The sequence below is a fragment of the Pituophis catenifer genome, unplaced genomic scaffold, assembly GCF_029215685.1.
Source record: "Pituophis catenifer annectens isolate HBS135680 unplaced genomic scaffold, rPitCat1.0.hap2 SCAF_18, whole genome shotgun sequence".
In the NCBI taxonomy this organism is placed as follows: domain Eukaryota; kingdom Metazoa; phylum Chordata; class Lepidosauria; order Squamata; family Colubridae; genus Pituophis; species Pituophis catenifer.
The window spans coordinates 7,760,388-7,778,318 of NW_027256898.1; the positions used below are offsets into that span (position 1 = coordinate 7,760,388).

At 52.8% G+C, this 17,931-nt stretch overlaps 2 protein-coding genes across 7 annotated transcripts in view; both read right to left on the reverse strand.

The window, feature by feature from the left end:
* HP1BP3 (heterochromatin protein 1 binding protein 3) overlaps positions 1-1,068 on the reverse strand; it is a 10,396-nt gene extending 9,328 nt beyond the window's left edge. Inside the window, 1 exon segment of the mRNA XM_070956007.1 lies at positions 973-1,068. The gene's annotated coding sequence lies outside the window, so the exon portion shown is untranslated.
* Positions 1,069-2,305: 1,237 nt separating this feature from the next.
* Positions 2,306-17,931, reverse strand: part of EIF4G3 (eukaryotic translation initiation factor 4 gamma 3) — a 60,346-nt gene continuing 44,720 nt past the window's right edge. For 5 of the 6 annotated variants that reach the window (XM_070956177.1, XM_070956178.1, XM_070956176.1 and 2 more), the window contains 21 exons: positions 17,795-17,914; positions 17,239-17,349; positions 14,821-14,991; positions 13,914-14,111; positions 12,726-12,872; positions 11,703-11,939; positions 11,480-11,584; positions 11,075-11,207; positions 10,696-10,790; positions 10,250-10,343; positions 9,978-10,089; positions 9,541-9,770; positions 8,636-8,751; positions 8,096-8,268; positions 7,838-7,963; positions 7,509-7,590; positions 6,457-6,555; positions 5,648-5,794; positions 4,771-4,852; positions 3,978-4,124; positions 2,306-3,576 (listed from right to left, as the gene is read on the reverse strand). In XM_070956177.1, the coding sequence (XP_070812278.1) occupies positions 3,395-3,576; positions 3,978-4,124; positions 4,771-4,852; positions 5,648-5,794; positions 6,457-6,555; positions 7,509-7,590; positions 7,838-7,963; positions 8,096-8,268; positions 8,636-8,751; positions 9,541-9,770; positions 9,978-10,089; positions 10,250-10,343; positions 10,696-10,790; positions 11,075-11,207; positions 11,480-11,584; positions 11,703-11,939; positions 12,726-12,872; positions 13,914-14,111; positions 14,821-14,991; positions 17,239-17,349; positions 17,795-17,914 (2,907 nt within the window). In that variant the 3' untranslated portion in view covers positions 2,306-3,394. The remainder of the gene's footprint in view (positions 3,577-3,977; positions 4,125-4,770; positions 4,853-5,647; positions 5,795-6,456; positions 6,556-7,508; positions 7,591-7,837; positions 7,964-8,095; positions 8,269-8,635; positions 8,752-9,540; positions 9,771-9,977; positions 10,090-10,249; positions 10,344-10,695; positions 10,791-11,074; positions 11,208-11,479; positions 11,585-11,702; positions 11,940-12,725; positions 12,873-13,913; positions 14,112-14,820; positions 14,992-17,238; positions 17,350-17,794; positions 17,915-17,931) is intronic. The other variant, XM_070956181.1, reaches the window with a different exon arrangement.

The following is a 17,931-nucleotide window of genomic DNA, read 5'->3' on the forward strand; positions in this document are numbered from 1 at the left end:
ATATATATATACACACACACATACACAAAAGTTATGAAGGCTATTGCTTAATGCATTGTAAGCCGCCCTGAGTCTCTGGAGAAGGGCGGCATATAAATCTAATTTATTTATATACATATACATATACATATACATATACATATACATATACATATACATATACATATATATACATACATACATACATATATATATATATATACATACACAAAAGTATGAAGGCTATTGCTTAATGCATTGTAAGCCGCCCTGAGTCTCCGGAGAAGGGCGGCATATAAATCAAATAAATTTAAAAAATAAAAATATTTTACACCTGCTAGCTTCGTACGTGGTTTGACAAAGTGATAAATAACAAATAAAGGATAAAATAAAGGATAAAGAGTCCCGGCATAGAAATGCGACAAAATAAATATTTTTTTTTTTTAAAAAAAGGATAATAAATAAAGGATAAATAATAAAATAAAGAAGGAAGGGAGGGGGGGGAAGAAAAGATGGATGGTCAATCCCGTGTGTCCCCCCCATTTCTCCACCTCCCCCCCTCCCCCCCATTTCGTCCAAGCGGCATCTATAAACAGCCAGGAGGAATCCAGGCCGCTCCGGGGTTGTTGGCTCCGAGGCTTTAAACGAGGTGATGGTGCTGAGGTAGCAATGGCTTCTTCTTATGGCGGGAAGGACAAGACGCCCCCCCCCTCCCTCCTCCCCCCTCCCCAACGGACATGGGGGGCAAGGCCCGTTTTCTTCGGATGTCCCCCCCCACAGGGGAGGCCCGCCTAAAAGGCGAAGAACGGTGGTTCTCGGGAGACTCGAGGCGGGCTGAGGAAGCGGCCCTTTTGCCCGGTTCGAATTCTGGGCGAGGGGGAGGGGAAAAAAAAAAAAGGCCTTTCCGTGACAGGCGCGTAGAAAGCGGGAGGCCCCGCAGGGGGTCGTTCGGCCCCGCCCTCTCTCTCTCTCTCCGCTCGCTCGCTCACTCACCGCGCGCGCCTTGCGGGGGGCCCCCCTGGAGAGCCTTGAGGGCGCACAAAGCGAACCTTTTCTTTCCCCTCCCCCCTCCCCCTTTTTTCACCTCACGCACACATACATACAACTAAGAACGGCGGAAGTCCCGGCGGCGACAGGTAGGAAAAGGCGGGGCTCGTCGCGGCCGAAGGAACCAATGGCGAGCCAGGGGATAAAAAAAAAAAAAAAGGAAAAAAAAAAACCACACACATACAACGCAGACGCCCAATAGACTCGAGGCGTCCTTTTCCCGCGTGCGCACAGGGTCCTCGCCGATTGGCGGGGAGGGGGGAAAGCTGGGAAATGCGCACGCGCGCGGGAGGCCTTTTCTCTTTCTTTTTTTTTTTCCTTCCCTCCTTTCTCCCCGCCCCGCCCCCCCGGCTCAACTCGACACACTCTCCTCACGCGTGACAAAATATTTCGCGGGGGCGGGGCGGGGGGAAGGTCCCGCCGCTTGACGGAGCGGTGGGCGATCGTATTTGGCCTGAAGCGGGTGGGTGGGTGGGTAAATAGGGAGGGGGAAAAGCGCATGCGCGCTGAGCTGGCCCCGCCCACCCTGACGTCCCCGAGGTTGCCGCCCTCTTATGGGCGGAAGTTGCTCCCCGGAAGAGCCTGGTGGGCGTGGCGGCTTATTTCTCACCACGATTCTTTTTAACACTTTTTGATTTACGAAGTGCAAAAATCGATTTAAAAAAAAAAATGAATAAATCTACCCGTGCATTTTTGCTCCGCCGCCCTCGATCCTTGGAATTATGCTGGTTGCATAAGAGGACCAGCGTGTCCTGTCCTAAATATTTTTTTTTTTCTTATTTGTACCTATTATATGTATCCAATCCATGCTTATACTTATTACCAAATACGTTCTTGGCAAATGAAATAAATAAAATAAGACAGTGGGGCTGTCCACGCTTTGCTGCCTGCGAGCTGGGATACCCGACTAGGCAGCCTCACGGGTGCCCTGATCCAGCTGTGGGCCCTTCCCCCCCAGTTCAACCCTGATCTGCACATCTTCCTTGTGCACTAACTGCCTCACGCACAACACAAACACACAACACACACACAGGGTGTGAAGGGCACTCAGATATATTCCTCCAGCCATTCTTCCCATGTTGAATGGCACCACCTAATTCGTTCCTGCAATTCCCCAATCACCCAAAACAAAACAGACAAGGAAAATGGTGTAAGCAAAGCTTGCCCAGTCAGCGACCACCTACCTCCTCTTTATTCAGGCCTGGGAGTTTTAAACTCTTCCCCCCCCCCACCTTCCCCTTGCCTGGACAGTGACAATTTGCGCAAGTCCCACCTCGAACGTGGGTCCTTCCACAGCAGAGAGGCCCGCCGAGGGGTAGCCAAGGCCGCCTCGTCCAAAGAGAAGCTACTTCCTTTGTGCTTTTAAAACTTGCAAGGTTGCTCTTTATTTTTGTTCTGTATATTTTTGAAAGTGAAAAGAATAGCATGGAGTCAATTTTGTTGTTTTCTTTTTAAATATTTGTTCTATGTATTTACAAAGCCTTAAAAGTTGCTCTAAAAGGTTCTGTTAAGTATCACTAGGCCGTTTTCCTTCGGCGTCCAAGGATCGGACTGTTTTGAACAAGTTATTCTCCAGGCAGTCTGGTCCACAACCGTTTTCGGATATGCAATTCCTTAGGTCCAATGTTATACCCTCTTTTTTTTTTTGTTTTGTTTTTGGCTACTTTTCTCTTAAATTTCGAAAGCAACCCGAGAGGCAGGCAGAAAGATCTGGGTGTTTTTGTTTCGTTTGTTTCCCCCTGAAAATTCCTCTCCCTCAACTATTATCTTATTCCTAACCCTCCCACCCTCTGAGTTATGACTCAGGTACTGTGTTTTCAAACAAAACTGAGGTTGGATCTGAAAGGGAGGGAAATTTCTCTGCTTTGTTGTTGTTGTTGTTTATTATACAATTTGTTACAGAAACTGCAAATTTAAAAATTACACTGACATTTGCAGTTCTTAAAATAATAAATTATAGTTCTCAGGTTTCTTTCTTTCTTTTTGTCTGAACAGGTTTTTGTTCTTAAAAGTATGAGTCCTTGTTTAAAAATGAAAAAAGAAAAGAAAAGAAAAAAAGATTAAAACAGAAAATAGTTTCTATAAATAATAGATGTATTTTGGTTTAGTGCTTCTGCCCCTCAGGTTTGCGTGGACTTGAATTTTCAAGTACTTTTTCGTCCTCCATGATCGCCTTTGCGTGTGTGACTTATTTTTTATTTTTTTCCTCTCCCCACTCGTGCACACGTGGGGATAGGGGGATTCTGCGCGAGTTATTGGCCTTGCTGCACTGTGATTGGCGAAGACATGAAACTTTTTTTTTTAAAAAAATACTTAAATTGTTTTTTTTTTGTTTTGTTTTCTTTTTTTTTTTTTGTATATTTCAGTTTTAATTATCCTCAGACTCTTCTTCGGCTTCTCGTAGCCACGTGAAGAACGCGGTGACGGATTTGAGCGCTACGCCTTTCCCGTTCTGCTCCGCCGGGTCTTTGCTGCTTTCCCATTTGTAGAAGGCATCCTCTGATATCACCTCCTCATCGTACAGGCAATCAAAAAACATCCGTAACAAATCTGCAGAGAGTGGGAAAAGAGACAAATTTTGCAAAGGGCTGGGTGGAGAGCGGAACGCTCCGTCTCGTACTTCACCCAGGAATCGGGAACCTTCTCTCATAGTCAGGAGATGGCCGGGGTGCTATTCACCTACCTTCCCTACCGGTTTGCAAATGTGTGCTTGCTCCGCTCACACGCGCCATCTTTCGCGGGTGCGCAGAGCCTCAAAAATGTCAAAAAAATGGGACGTCATGACATCCACGTGGGTGGGCGGGGCGTCCCACAGTCGCCCCTACCAGTTTGCCTGAACCAGATCGAACCGGCTGAATACCTTACGTACCGCTTCACATCAATCCCCAATCAAGCCATTTACAATGTAATGTAATGACAATTCGAATCACAGACACGTGCCGGATACTTACTAGGAGGTTGGTCAAGTTTTACTATTGATGCCTGCAGTGCATAAAGTGCTTGTAGTTCCTTCTCTGTGTCCGAGTCTAGGTACTTGAGTAAGATGGGCACTCTCCGCTTGATGACGGCAGTATCCACTCGCAAGCTAGAGATATCCACTGGGTGGGAGGAAAGAACAAGTCAACCACGCCCTTTTCCTCACAACTTCCAAGAAAGCCTTTGACCTTGCCGATCGGTTGAGCTAGCGATATTCTCAGGAAACGGGTGGCTGCGGAGCCCTGCCCAGTCCCCCCCCCTCCGCTCCAAGTCCCACCCGTTCCCAAAGCTGGCTGGGAATCCAAAGTGCCCTGGGTGACCAAGGAGCCCCGGCCGAGGGAAGCGACCGCTTGCTCTGTCCTCTCCTTCTCTAAACGGAAGCAGCCACAAGACAGAAACCCCCGGCTGCACCTTCTCTCTCTCTCTCTCTCTCTCTCTCTCACTGGCCAATCTAGTTCCGTACCCTCAGTGGATCAGATCCAACGTTAATATACAGAAAGATTCCCTTCGCTATTTTAATGGAACGAGAGAAAACAGTTCTAATGGTTAAGAAAGAAAAATAAAAACTACATGACACTGATCGAGAATCGCAGCCAGTCTTACCTGGGCCACAATACTGTCTTTTTGTGGGAGCAATTCAAACCCCGGAAACCCGTGGATTTGTGCTTAATAAGGAACAGGCGCCAACGATTCGAATCCCTTAAAAAAACAGGCATGTGAGTGCCCAAACGCGGCATACCTTCGAATTCTGTTGTGGCCACTACTCACCTAGAAGAGCTGCTTTACAAACGGCCGTCATTAAAGCTCTAAGGAATGTAGGTGAACTCATCTGGCTTTCATCTAGATTAGCCTGAAATCGGAGAGCATTTGCCAGAATTAAGAATTAAGGGCTTGCTTTTGTTTCTGGAAAAACCCCTCTATACTTTTCTATCCAATTAGCTCTAGCAGCGGAAGAACTGACACTCCCCTCTGCCTTTCACTCTCTCCATTTGGCCGGAATTAAACCTGCCAATGCAAAGCATTTAAGAGGGCCTTCTTTTTTTTGGCGGGGGTGGGGTGGGGTGGGGAATCACTGCAGTTATAGGGACACGGTGGCTCAGCGGCTAAGACGCTGGGCTTGTTGATCGAACGATCAGCAGTTTGGCGGTTTGAATCCCTAGTGCCGTGTAATGGGGTGAGCTCCCGTGACTTGTCCCAGCTTCTGCAGTTCGAAAGCACGTAAAAAAAAAAAATGCAAGTAGAAAAAATAGGGACCGCCTTTGGTGGGAAGGGAACAGCGTTCCGTGCGCCTTTGACGTTGAGTCATGCCGGCCACATGACCACGGAGACGTCTTCGAACAGCGCTGGCTCTTCGGCTTTGAAACGGAGATGAGCACCGCCCTCTAGAGTCAGGAACGACTAGCACGTATGTGCGAGGGGAACCCTTTACCTTTATACTGCAGTTGGCTAGGCCCATCACAGCCCTTTGAATTTCTAGCCCTACAGCTGAGTTTTTTGCTGGGCCACCTATATGACCCCACTAGCCAAAGGTTGTTCAGGTTAAGTGAAGCAATCCCCGGGATCAGGGAGGGGAGGCGATGGAGGCAGGGCAGAGGGGCCTTATCCTGCTGTGTTCCCGCTGGGTGTGCAGGGCAAAGTCTTATACCTCTACCCAGTCAAAGATCTGCTCATCACCGGCTTCTTCTTCAACAATGAGTTTCTCCAGCTGCCTGTTCAGCTCTTCGGCAGAGAGTTCTCTCGGGGAAAGTGCTTCTGAGGAACTGGGACTGTCTGTTTCTGTGAAGTCCAACTTCTGCAACGTTAGAAAAGCGAGGGTGAGACATTCAGGCCCAGACCGAAAAGTGGGGTCCGACCCATCCTGGAGGCAGAGCGTAACAAGGGGCTCTTTCTGACCAGTGGCCCTACCAAACTTTGCCATAATCGGTGGCCTGCTGTTGTGACCTGCCATCGGCCAGCAGAGCTGGCCGCAGAGTCAAGACACTGAGAAGGTGTCTCAGTGAGGCAGAGGAACAGCTGGAGCCTGTTCCCAGAGTTGCCAGACAAAAGGAACAACTAAAGAACAAAGGTCGACTCAGGACTAAGGCCACAGGTGGATGATGAATGGCCCCTCCCAGAGGGAATAAAAGAGGAGCGAAAGGGGAGTGGAGTTTGCAGGAGACAATTAGTTCGCTTAATTGGTTTGTGACTCCTTGCCAAGTTTTGAAGATATCAGCCTGGCAGCTCTCCAAGCCAGATAAGGTCTGTGCCTGTAAATTCACCCTCGAAAGTCTTTTGCTGGATGTAAATGAGAAGAATTCACAGTAACTTAATAAAAAGGGGTTTTTGTCGGGACAAGGATTCTGCTTCATGCTCTTGCGAAGCCTAGGAAAGAACACCTGCTCGCTTTTCTATCCAAGCACCCCTGCCTTTAACCCTCCCTTTTCCCCTTAACAGGAGACCCAACCAGCCCCATACCTGCTCCAGGAGAAAGGCGTGGACATCGTCCTCTTCAGGTAGGAAGTCCTTCCAGCTGAGGCCAGCCTCCCTCCATAAGGCTGCCACTTTCTTATGGCTCTGCAAACACAAGGCCGTAGATGGGGCCAAGGACTGCTGCTCATCCAGCACTGCCAGCAGCTACTCTGGGAGGTGCACGCCAGCCAGCGGCAGCCGAGAGACACCACACCCGCCTCCCGGGAGCCCCACAAGCCTCCCTCTTTCTGGAACCCCTGCGAGGAGGAGCCGCCCAAGCTCTATCCTGCCCCAGGCGTGGATGGATTCCTCCTCTCCAGCTGGTCCAGAATGCAGCCGCGCGGGTGGTTATGGGAGCGACGGGGCGCTCCCATGTGACCCCCCTCCTGCGTGAGCTGCACTGGCTCCCGGTAGACTTCCGGGTGCGCTTCAAGGTTTTGGTTACCACCTTTAGAGCGCTCCATGGCTTAGGACCGGGCTATTTACGAGACCGCCTTCTGCCACCAGTAACCTCTCACTGACCAGTACGCTCCCATAGAGAGGGGCTCCTCAGGGTGCCGTCGGCCAAACAATGTCGACTGGCGGGCCCCAGGGGGAGAGCCTTCTCTGTGGGGGCACCCACCATCTGGAACGAGCTCCCCACGGAGATACGGAGGATCCCGGATCGGCACGCTTTTTGCCGTGCCATCAAAACATTTCTTTTCCAGCAGGCCGGCCTGGCCTAACCTCTCTTTTAAACTTTTAAACTTCTTTAATTTTAAATTTGTCTTAAGAATTTGGGGTGTTTTAAATTTCGTTTTCCAGGCCAAATTATTTAATTGTATTTTAATGCTTTTTTAACATTTGTATTATATGTATTTTATCTGGCTGTTCACCGCCCTGAGTCCTTCGGGAGTAGGGCGGTATACAAATTCAATAAATAATAATAATAAAATAATAATAATAGCGAAATAGACTTTGGCCTCGGGGGCCCTTCGGCTTCTCCCGTGAGACAAGAGGTCTGGTGGGGGGGGAGGGGATTGATTTGCAGAGGCCCACTAGCAACCCAGCATCCTTACCATTTGTTTGCATAGAAGGTGCAATATTTTGGAAAGCAAAACACCGGCTCTTCTTACAGGAAGTAAAGGTTTACTAAATTCTCTGAAAGGGAAAAGAACGCAAAAGAATATCTTGATTTATCCTCTCGGAAGAGAGTTAAGCCCTACCGTGCAGGAAGGCAGCCTTGCCAACGAACCCTTCTGAGTCCCTCCCTTCGGCAGGCTTGGCATGCAGGAAAAGCCAGAGCTGGCCTGGCAGAAATACCTCCCCCCCACCCCTCCACCCCACTGCTCTACTGCCCAGGCCCACTGAGTTCCAGCTTCGGGGAAGGAAAGGCAGCCTGGCTTACATCACAAGTTCTCTCATAGAGATGCCTCCTTCTTTTAACATTGGCGTCACCAATTCGGCCAGGTACAACCAGATGTGGGGGATATCGATAGCCATGTCGTCGGCGGTCTCCAAAGTGTCCGAAAACCTGAGCCACAAAGGCAAAGCCTTTAAAATGCCTGTTGGCAGGAGGTGGGATGGGTCCCTGAGGTCTGAGGCCAGGGCCACCTCCAGCTGGCACCCGCAAACAAGCACGAGCTCTCCGGCACGCTATACCCACCCCTTGAAGAAGTCCTGCTTGCTGAGCTTCTCCGACTGCACCAGCTGATAGAGCAGCTGGCCCATGTGGTCTCTGGTGATCTGACTCCTCTCCAAGGTGGATTCGACACCAACTTGCACGAACACCGGCAGGATGCCAGGCACATTCAGCTCCTCCACGCACTGCACGGCTTCCTGCGGAGACACCGGGAAGGAGGGGGTTGGGGGAGGGGCTTCCCTACAGCCTGGATGCCTGCCGGCCTCTCCAGGAAGCCGCATGGAAGGAGATGGCATCCTTCGCAGGCGGAGCTCAAGCCCCCTCTGCCCGACATCCCTGCTGGCCTCCGGTGAGGCCTTCAAGACCTGAGACCTTCCTAGCAGGGGCGGATGAGCCACACTGGAAGATTGTGAGCTGGCCTCGGCTCAGGCCAGATGTGCTTTTTTATTTATTTCCTGGACTGGTTTTAAGGCTTCGCCGCCTGCCTGCAAGTTGGCCGGCCATACACACCCATTAAAGAAAGCCAACCTCCCCACACTCCGCACCCCCCCAGTTGCGTTTTACCTTGTAATCGTTAATATGCAGGAATTCATCGATGATCGATTTGCACTTCCTTTCAATTTCTTCGTCTGACAAGCCTGGTTTTTCTTGGGGGTGAGGAACAGGGGCTTCAGACTTGACTGAAGTTGGGAGAGTGGGGGGGGGGGGAAGAGGAGAGGAGAGAACAGACCCAGCGAGTGAGGAAGCCTCTGTACTGCGATGAGCATGGAAGCATCTTCCATCGTTTTAATGAAAAAACAACTGTTCTTTTCAAGGCAAGAGCTTGCTTTTCTCCTTAAACCAGGTGTCAGCAACCTGTGGCTCTGGAGCCGCATGTGGCTCTTTCATCCCCCTGCTGTGACTCCGTCGGCTGAAACCACCACTGGGTGGCCCCGCCCCTCACCCTCCCCTCTCAGTCATTCCTCGCCTTCCCTGAGAAGGTAAGGGTGACGGCGGGGGATGGAGACTCACTCCATATTCCAGAGCAAGAGCGAAGCGCCCCTGTACTTGCCGATTATATATAGTCAGACACCACTGACGCTTTTTTATGAGTTATCTATATCTATTATCTATTATCTATATCTATATCTATATCATCTATCTATCTATCTAGAGAGAAACCTGGGTAGGCATGGCTGGTGTGTGTGTCATGTGACTGGGAGGGAGGGAGTGACATTGAGTTGGCCACGCCCACCCAGGTTTTGTGACTCCCGGTGTTTTCTTTTCTGTGGGAAATGGGTCCAAGTGGCTCTTTTGAGTACTTAAGGTTGTGGAACCCTGCCTTAAACCAAAGGAAGGTGCCTTAATTCGGAAGAATCCCAGCAAACATCTGGCCCTCGTCAGGCAAACTCTCCTCTCTGCCTCCCACCCAGGACAGGCAGCCTCACGCACAGCCCGGCCCCTGCAGGAAGAACGATGGGAAGCCTCACCTGCTTCCCTGGCTTTGCTCTTCTCCACCTCCGTACTGTTCCGGTCGCTTTCCAGGCCTCCCGTCAGCTGCTTCACAGTCTCCAGCATCTCCCTCCGCTGCTCCTCCTGCGCCTGGTTGTCCAAGAGCTGCTCTTTGCTGCTGCTACTGAGCCTCAGGAAGGCGTTGGGACGGGAAGCAGCTGAGAGTGGCAGCTTGTTGTCATTCTTCTCTCGGCCGGTGCTTCCCCGACTGGAGGGAAGCAACGCAGAAGGGGTGAGCGAATGCAGCCGGAGGGCTCGAGAGGAGACCTAGTGCTTTAGCCCTGAGGTCAGCGACCGGCTTGGCCAAAGGGCCAGACCTGGGAGGACCCCATCCTCGGCAGCTGTTCAGTTCCACCATCCCGCTCTCCAGTGATGCCACTCTGGCCACGTCCATAGGGGGTCGTGGGGGCTTTACCTGGTCAAGGCCCTGCGAGGATCCAGCTCCAGGGTGGTGCCGGAGACGGTCGACGCAGGCGCTTGCAGTGCGGAGAAGCGGTTCAGGCTAGTGGCACTTGGTCGTAAACAATCTGCAGAGGATGCGGAGAGAAGAGGGCCTGTCCTCAGAACAAAGACCAACCCCTCGCCCGAGATTTTCCCACAAGCGGCGGCTTCTTAGTGCCCACTCCCTGTTGCCCAGGGGGACACAGCCAACTGTGGCACGCCACACGCCATGTGCGCTGCCCTTACCGATCTCGCTGGCCTTGGCTCCACCGCTGCTGCCTTTTCCCCAGCTGCCCAACTGGGCTTTAGGCACAAGCTGGATCTTCTCGTCTATACTGGGCTACAAAGGGGCAGAGCGACAGATTAGCGAGCACCCAAGAGGATGGGCGGGTCCCTTCCTCCCCTCCCTGGCAGCCCAGCCCAGCCTTCCGGTGCCAACCTTTCGCCCCTTCCTCAGCCCAGGAGGAGGGCACGTCAGAGAGGAAGAGCTCTCACAGGACCTTGCAAGCCTTCCTTGGACGAGGAGGACGGTTTAAGATGAGGACTCCGTCGAATTCAAACTCAGCTCTTCCCTCCCCACATCCCAAAGGTGTCCTTGCGACAATGCGGAAATGCCCCCCCCCCCCCCCCGCCCTCGGTTAGGTTTCTGACAACCCCCAAGTCCCAGAAAGGATCTTGCCCCGCATACCTACCTTGGTGATTTTAAGGAACTTGGTGGGGTCCAGCACACGGCTATTTTTTGCCCCCTGCACGGTGTTCCAGCCTCCCTCTTCCACCCTCTGGACACCTGCACGAGTCGAAAAGTGTCTTGTGTAAAAATTTTGCCCTGTCTGTTGTGTGTGTGTGTGTCAGGCAGCTTCAGCTCGGTTCTAGGTGCAGCCCTCCACCAACCCACCACACCCAGAAGCTGGAAGGCTGCTCTCCTGGGGCTTCTGGGAGGCTCTACAGCAGATCCATGGGCTACTAGTGCTGGCTCAGCTGGGAAATTGCCCTTCCAGATGGGCCCTGGGAGGCGGGCTTCGAGGCATGTAGGGGAAGGGGACTCTGCTCCCCCAAACCGAATCTCCTTACCAGGCCGCCTCTTCTCTTTGGTCATCAGCTGTTGGACTTTCCGCTGCTCTTCCTGCTCCTCTATTTTAGCTTCCTTGTGAATCTGCTCGATGGTCTTTGGGCCTTGATCTGCCCTCCGGGACACCCAGTTGCACTAGAGAAGGGGAGGAGGAAGGCAAGAAGCGGCGGCAACTGAGAGGCGGTTCTTCTCCTCTCTCTCCGGCAAAGGCACGGGAAAGGGGAGCACGCCCCGGAACGCTCATCCCTGGGGACAGCCAGACCCAGGAGAGCCAGAGGGCAGAAAAACTCCTCTGGCCTCCGGCTTGGAGCCACACCACCCACCCCGCTTCCCCGGAGGAGGAGGAGGAAGGGCCAAGGGGAATAATCCGGAGCCATCTGCAACCTCTTACCTCAGCAGACACATACCTGCCGAAGGTCAATGACATCCTGCAGCATGAACCGAATTCGGGAGGAGGTTTTTCTTTCCTTCACAATTTTCTCCATTTGATTGAAATACTGGTCCATTCGAGGCTGGAGAGAACGGAAGGGATCACATCCGATGCCAGCCTCCTCTCTTTTTTCCCCCCATGTTCCAGGAGTGAGAGACCTCCGGCAAATCCCGACGTCCGGCTTCCCCGGCTGCCCCTACCTTGGCCTTCTCAAAGTCCAGGTCTTTGCCGATGGTGGTCAGCAGGCGACACAAGCACTCCAGGGATTCCTCGTCGTGGTTCTTCAGCAGCTTCACCACGCAGTCGTGCATGATGGCTTCCGTCAACATCTTCAGCTTGAAAAGCTCCCCGATGAACTTGATGTTGCCGATGGACCGCCTTCGGGCCTTGTCCTTGGCCTCCTCCAGTTCGTCGTGAAGCCGAGTCCTCTCCTCTGGCTGGGGGGTGGGGGAGAGGGGGGAAGGTGCAAGGAAAGAGGCTTGAACAAAGAAGCCACCGGCTGTTGTAGCCTGCCAGCGGCCAGCAGAACTGGCAGCAGATTTGGACAGTGAGGAGGTTGGGGAGGAACATGGGCCAGTCCTGGAGTCTGGGGAAGGCTCTGATGAGGGCTCTGCGTCGGAGGCAAAGAGGGGGCCAGGGCCGTCTGACAGTTATCAGCTGCCTTTGGAGTCAGACATCAGTGAGGCAGAAGAGCAGCCGGAGCCTGTTCCCAGTGTGAGCATGCACAGAGTTGCCAGACGAAGGGAACAGCTGAAGAACAAGGGTCGACTTGGGAGTAAAGCCACAAGTGGACGATGAATGGCCCCTCCCAGGGGGAATAAAGAGGAGCAAAAGGGGAGTGGAGTTTGCAAGAAACAACTAGTTTGCCTAATTGGTTTGTGACTCTCTGAGACTCCATGCCAAGTTTTGAAGATATCGGCCTGGCAGCTCTCCAAGCCAGATAAGGTCTGACTGTAAATTCTGCCTTGAAAGACTTTGCTGGATGTGAATGAGAGGAATTCACAGTCACTTAATCAACTTTGTTGGGACAAGGAGTCTGCTTCATGCTCTTGGGAAGCCAAGGTCAGAACACCGGCTAGCTGAGAGCCTTTCTCTCTTCCGTTCCCAACTGCCCTTTCCTAGACCGGCTGACAGGAAGGCTTCCCTCCCTTCCAGGCAAGAGCCACCGAAGCCACAGCCACCCTCCGCTGGCGAAAAGGACGGGAGGCCCCAGCTACACTCACGGTGGTGGCGGCCTCCAGCTCCTTCTGCTTCTTCTCGAAGACATCGTCGTCGGCCTTGTCCTTTTCAAATTCTTTCTGGCAACGGTTCAGCAACAACTTGCGGAAGTTGACCGTGCTGCCGGGCTTGTCGGCCATGGGCACTTTCAGCTGCGGAAGGGAAAAGGACAGACCGAGGTGTGAACGAAGGAGGCCTCCCTGCAGCCGCCATCGGGCGCATGCCCTCAGCGCCCACGTCAGCAGGCACGTCAACTACCTTCCTAAGAAAGTAGGAACTCTGGCAACGGTTTCCATTTCAAAGGGAACTTTTACTGAGAGATAATGATTGCAGAGAAGTCAGGCGCCCGGAGTCTGAAACTCAGGCGAAAAGCTTCGTCAGGCTAACTTTCCCCTTTCAACCACCCACCTCTCCACCCTGATACCCCATGTCCAGTGGGGGAATTCAAATTTTTTTACTACCGGTTCTATGGGTGTGGCTTGGTAGGTGTGGCGGGGAAAGATACTGCAAAATCTCCATTCCCACCCCACTCCTGGGGAAATGATATTGCAAAATCTCCATTCCCACACCACTCCAGGGGAAGGATACTGCAAAATCTACATTCCCACCACACTCCAGGGGAAGGATATTGTAAAATTTCCATTCCCTCCCCACTCCAGGGGAAAGATGCTACAAAATCCCCATTCCCTCCCCACTCCAGGGGAAAGATACTGCAAAATCCCCATTCCCTCCCCACTCTGGAGCCAGCCAGAGGTGGTATTTGCCGGTTCTCTGAACTGCTCAAAATTTCTGCTACCGGTTCTCCAGAACCTGTCAGAACCTGCGGGATTTCACCTCTGCCCGTGTCCATCCGTAGCCAGTAATATGCCACAAAGGTGTTTTGAAAATCGCCGAGGCTGGATGGTGAGAACGAGTTCATCCTCGGGGCACTGCAACCTTGGATATATCCAGCCGGGACCAGTTCAGGGGGAGTCACTGCACATGGTGTGAACTCCCCACTCTCTTTTAAGCTCCCAAGCAGTTACAGCTACAGCGAAAGCATGTAAACTATGTGGCCCATCATGCCTTCCCCCCTCCCTTCCGGAATGGCATCCTTCCGATAGGGCCCTGGACAGCCCACTTCCGAATTCCAAAGCCGGATCTGAACCCGGATGGTACACAGCATCACCCGACCTCTGCTGGCCCGGCCTTACCATGACCAGGCCCCTGCACATGTTGGCGTAGGCCACAGAGAAGCTGGGCTCGTCAATGGCTTTCTCGAACACCAGATCGATGACCCCTTTTAGCCTCTCTTCCGTGTCCACCGTCAGGTCGGTCACTTGCTTCATGAGCTGGTTGAACATCTGCGGGGTCAGCTTGTTCAAGATGCTGCGGACTTTGCGGAACAGCTCCTGGGAGGGAAGGAAGAGAGGAAGAGGCATCCGCAAGAGTTCCTGAACACTAGCCAAGAAAAAATTCCCCGGGGATCAGGGGTGAAATGCTCTGAAGTCTGCTACCGGTTCGCTTTGCTACCAGTCCGCTTTGCGCGCGCATACACTGTACACCAAACGCACGCTTTGCACGCATGTGCTACCGTGCAGCGCTGAAAAAGGAGGATTAAGAAGCCTTTTTTTGAGCCTGCAAAGGTGAGTAGAACAGCCTGGGGGAGGGGAGGAAGCTGTGCTGCACGATTTAGATTTAGATTTAGTTTCTCTAGAAAGCAGGATTTATAAATTGCGCAGCACAGCTGATTTTCGGAAATACCAGTTTGCCCGAACCGGTAGCAATTTTTTAGTACCAGTACAGGCGAACCGGTCTGAACCGGTAGCATTTCACCTCTGTCGGGGATCCCCTATTTCAACCCCTCTATCCTGCTGAGGGCTGGGCAGGCGGGGAAAGGAAAAGCGGTGTGTGTGGGGGTGTATGGCGCAGTGACAACCAGGTCTGCGGCTACGGGAGCCCCTCCCCTCCTCCCCCCTTGCAACAAGGAAGAAGAAAGCAAGCTGGCCATTAGAAAAACGCCAGTCGAAAGAGGATGTGGTCAGCCTGGCATTGGTGTCCTCGTCTCTTAATGGGCGCCAACTGCAGGGCCACTCCTCGTCGTCTCTCTGCACACCCCACCTGGGTTTTGATATTCTCGGGGTCCTCCACTTGGGTCTCTCTCTTCAGGCTCGGCTTCCAGGCGTTCTCGGATTTCTTCAGATGGACGTCCTCTTTGATGCAAACTGTGATGATCTTTCTGGGCTCCCTCCTCTGGCTCGGCTGAGATCTCCGCGGCCCGACATTCAGCAGCTGAGACAAAAAAGGAGCCCTCCAGGCTATCACATCTGGCTTTTACACAAAGGGAGGGGAAACAACCTGGACTCCAGTCACAAACAAATGCCCTTCATTCCGGGGGGGGGGGGTTGCCCTCTGAATGAGTTAACTTTCTTTTTTATGTTCCTAACTGTCACCAGAAGGATTTTGGACCTAAAAGACGGAAGATTATCAGTAACAAAGATGAAATCCTATCGCCAGCAGCTTCCTGATCAAACCAGCGCCCAGAGGTTCTGCTGGAGGGACCAGGAGGAGCCCAAGATCAATAGTGCCCGGCACAGAAATTCCACAAATGGGGAATTCAAGACGGAATCTTTACAATCGACATGTCAAGACCTGAAGCTGGCCTGGCTGAAGCTATTTTGAAGCTTCAGTGTTGCCACACTGGAGCTGAGCGATAGGGAGGGAGGGATAAGAGATAGCTGGGGTTTTGTAGCCAAAACAAAATACTTTCTCCTGGGAACCAAGGACATACCCACAGGTGGCCAGAAGGAGGAGGAGCGACGTTACCAGGCAACCGGACAGCACCTTGATTGGACCATGTGTCTGATTGTTTGGGAAAGGGGGAAAAAGCTTTTACTTTTAATTAGGTAAAAACTGGGAATATCCATTCTGGATACGATATGATATGTCCAATAAAACTATTCTTTGAGGAATCTACCTGCCTCGGAGTTCTGTTTGCTATGGGTGTATTACTTGGAATCCTGACACCATATCTGACTGGCCACATTGTCCCCCGACTGCTTTTTGCGGGACCCCCCCCCCCCAAGTTTCTTTCTGAAATGACCGAAACCCGTTTGAAGATTCCAGAGAGAGACGTTCTGCAATTCTATCAACCTTGTTCTGGAAAAAGGTTCATCTTTTGCTTTTATTATGCTCTATGCTTGGGGTGGGGGGAAGGAGGAGGGGAGATGTCGTTTGCATTTTAAATACATCCCAGCTAAAAACGCGGTGATCATCATCACAGGATAGGCAGCCATGGGGAAAAAAAGAGCAATGCGGATTTCAAGCCCAGCCACAAAACCAAGCTCCCAGCAAGGCGGCCAAAGAAGGACCGTTTCAGTTCTGGGGACGCAAGGACTAAATCTGCCCTCTACTTTTTATCTCTGGCTTGCTAAACCCGCTGCTCTCCAAAACGCACGTGACCAGCACTGTAGCAGCCGAACGGAGCCATCCGTACGACCTGCCTATGCACCAATACAAAGTCCTCCAAATAACCGGACTGATCTGGAAAGGACCACAAGGAATTTCCCTGGCATGCTGCCGAGGAGAACATCCGTTAATGCTGACCAGACTTGGGAGACCAAGGAACGGACCAGGAGCAGTCTCATTCACATGGGCACGTAGTCAGGGTCTTGGATAAGCACTTCATTACTTCTCCTCTTCGCTAATGTGTAACCTTCCCTTGCTGATGCCCAAACCCTGCAGGTGTTTCTTGAGGAAGCAACCGGGGGGGGGGGGAGAGGAGTGAGGTCTGCAAATGGGCTCATCGCGGCTCCAGCTGTCCTCCCACCGTTTGCTGATTGGGAAAGGGCCTCTCTGGATGAATCAGTAAAGCTTCGTTAATTATATCTATGCTGGTTTTCTGTGCTTTCTTTCTTTGGAACCCGAACCGCGGCTCCCTCCGCCAGCAAAACCTCAGCAAACGGTAGAAAGAGATGCGTGATGATGATGCCCCTTGCCTCTGGGGTGGCCGAGAATCGGGTCGTGGGCCCAGCCTGCCCGCAGCTTCCTCCTGCCCCAGCGGCGAAGGCCGCTGCTGCTCGAAGGCAGGTGGCGATGGCCCAGGCCGCCGGCTGCTATCTAGCATGGAGCAGGCCTTCCTGCTCCATCTTGCCCACCCCCTGGATTCTCAGGCTAGGGCATGAGAGCAGAGCAGCAGGCAGGGAACAATCCCGCCCATCTCCAGTAAGGCTCCCAGGGCTGCAACCAGACAGCTGGAGAAGCCAATGGGCTCAAGAGGACTCACCTGGTCTCCCCTTTTTGCCCAGGGCTGTGGAGAGCGGCTTAGGGTGGATCCGGCTGAGGCCCAAAGTCCAGCATGCCCTCTGCGGGGGACGTCCCGCCCCCAGCCCTGATGCAGCGCAAGGCCGGTGCCGTGTAAGCCACTACCTGCGTGGAGTCAGGGCTCCTCTGGCAGGGTAAGGAGGGAGGGGAAGAGGAAAGGCAGGCTGAAAGCTCCAGGGGTGGGGACGGGGAGGGGGCAGCAGCGAGAAGCCTTACCCCTATCTGCAGGTTCCTCAGCTGTGGGTGAGACGAGACCAACAAAGGGCATGCTGGGGTGCCACATCGTGTGCCAGAGGGGAGTCCGGGTGGGGGCTGCACTTTGCAGGCCTGAAGGAACGAAGGAAGGAGGGGAGCGACTCAGCCCAGGCAGCCGCACCAGGGGAAAGATTTTGGAGGGAGGGGGGGGGAAAGATTCTGTGGCCCCTGAATAGCCAGCTGATCTCTGCACGCGACCACTGCCCTCCCCGCTCGCTTTCCAGGCTGCCTCCGGCCCAAGGAGCAAAAGCAGAGGCAGAAGGAGGACAGGCGTCTTGGGGAAGCACCCAGGGAGGCCTGAGCTTTGGAGGAAGGGAAGAGTGGAGCAGAGCGCTGGGGAACCGCACCAAGAAAGGCAAGGAAAACGGGAGGGAAGGGAAAAAAAAAGGAAGGATGGGAAAGACAAAGCGCAGACCCCGAACATCCAAAGCCTGTGTCCGCGAATGCACCGGCTGACCATGCGCAGAGCCAAGACGGCAAAAGGCAATCCGAAGCAAAAAAGGTGAGGCTCACTTACAGCGCTGCCCCGTCCGCCAGGGACCTGTCTTCCAAAATCAGCAAAGGCTGGGGTGAAGTCTGGGCCTCGGGCCAAGATCCGAGAGTCTAACGTCCGAAGAGGCAGTTTGGGCTGATTGATCTGCAGGGCCAGAAAGG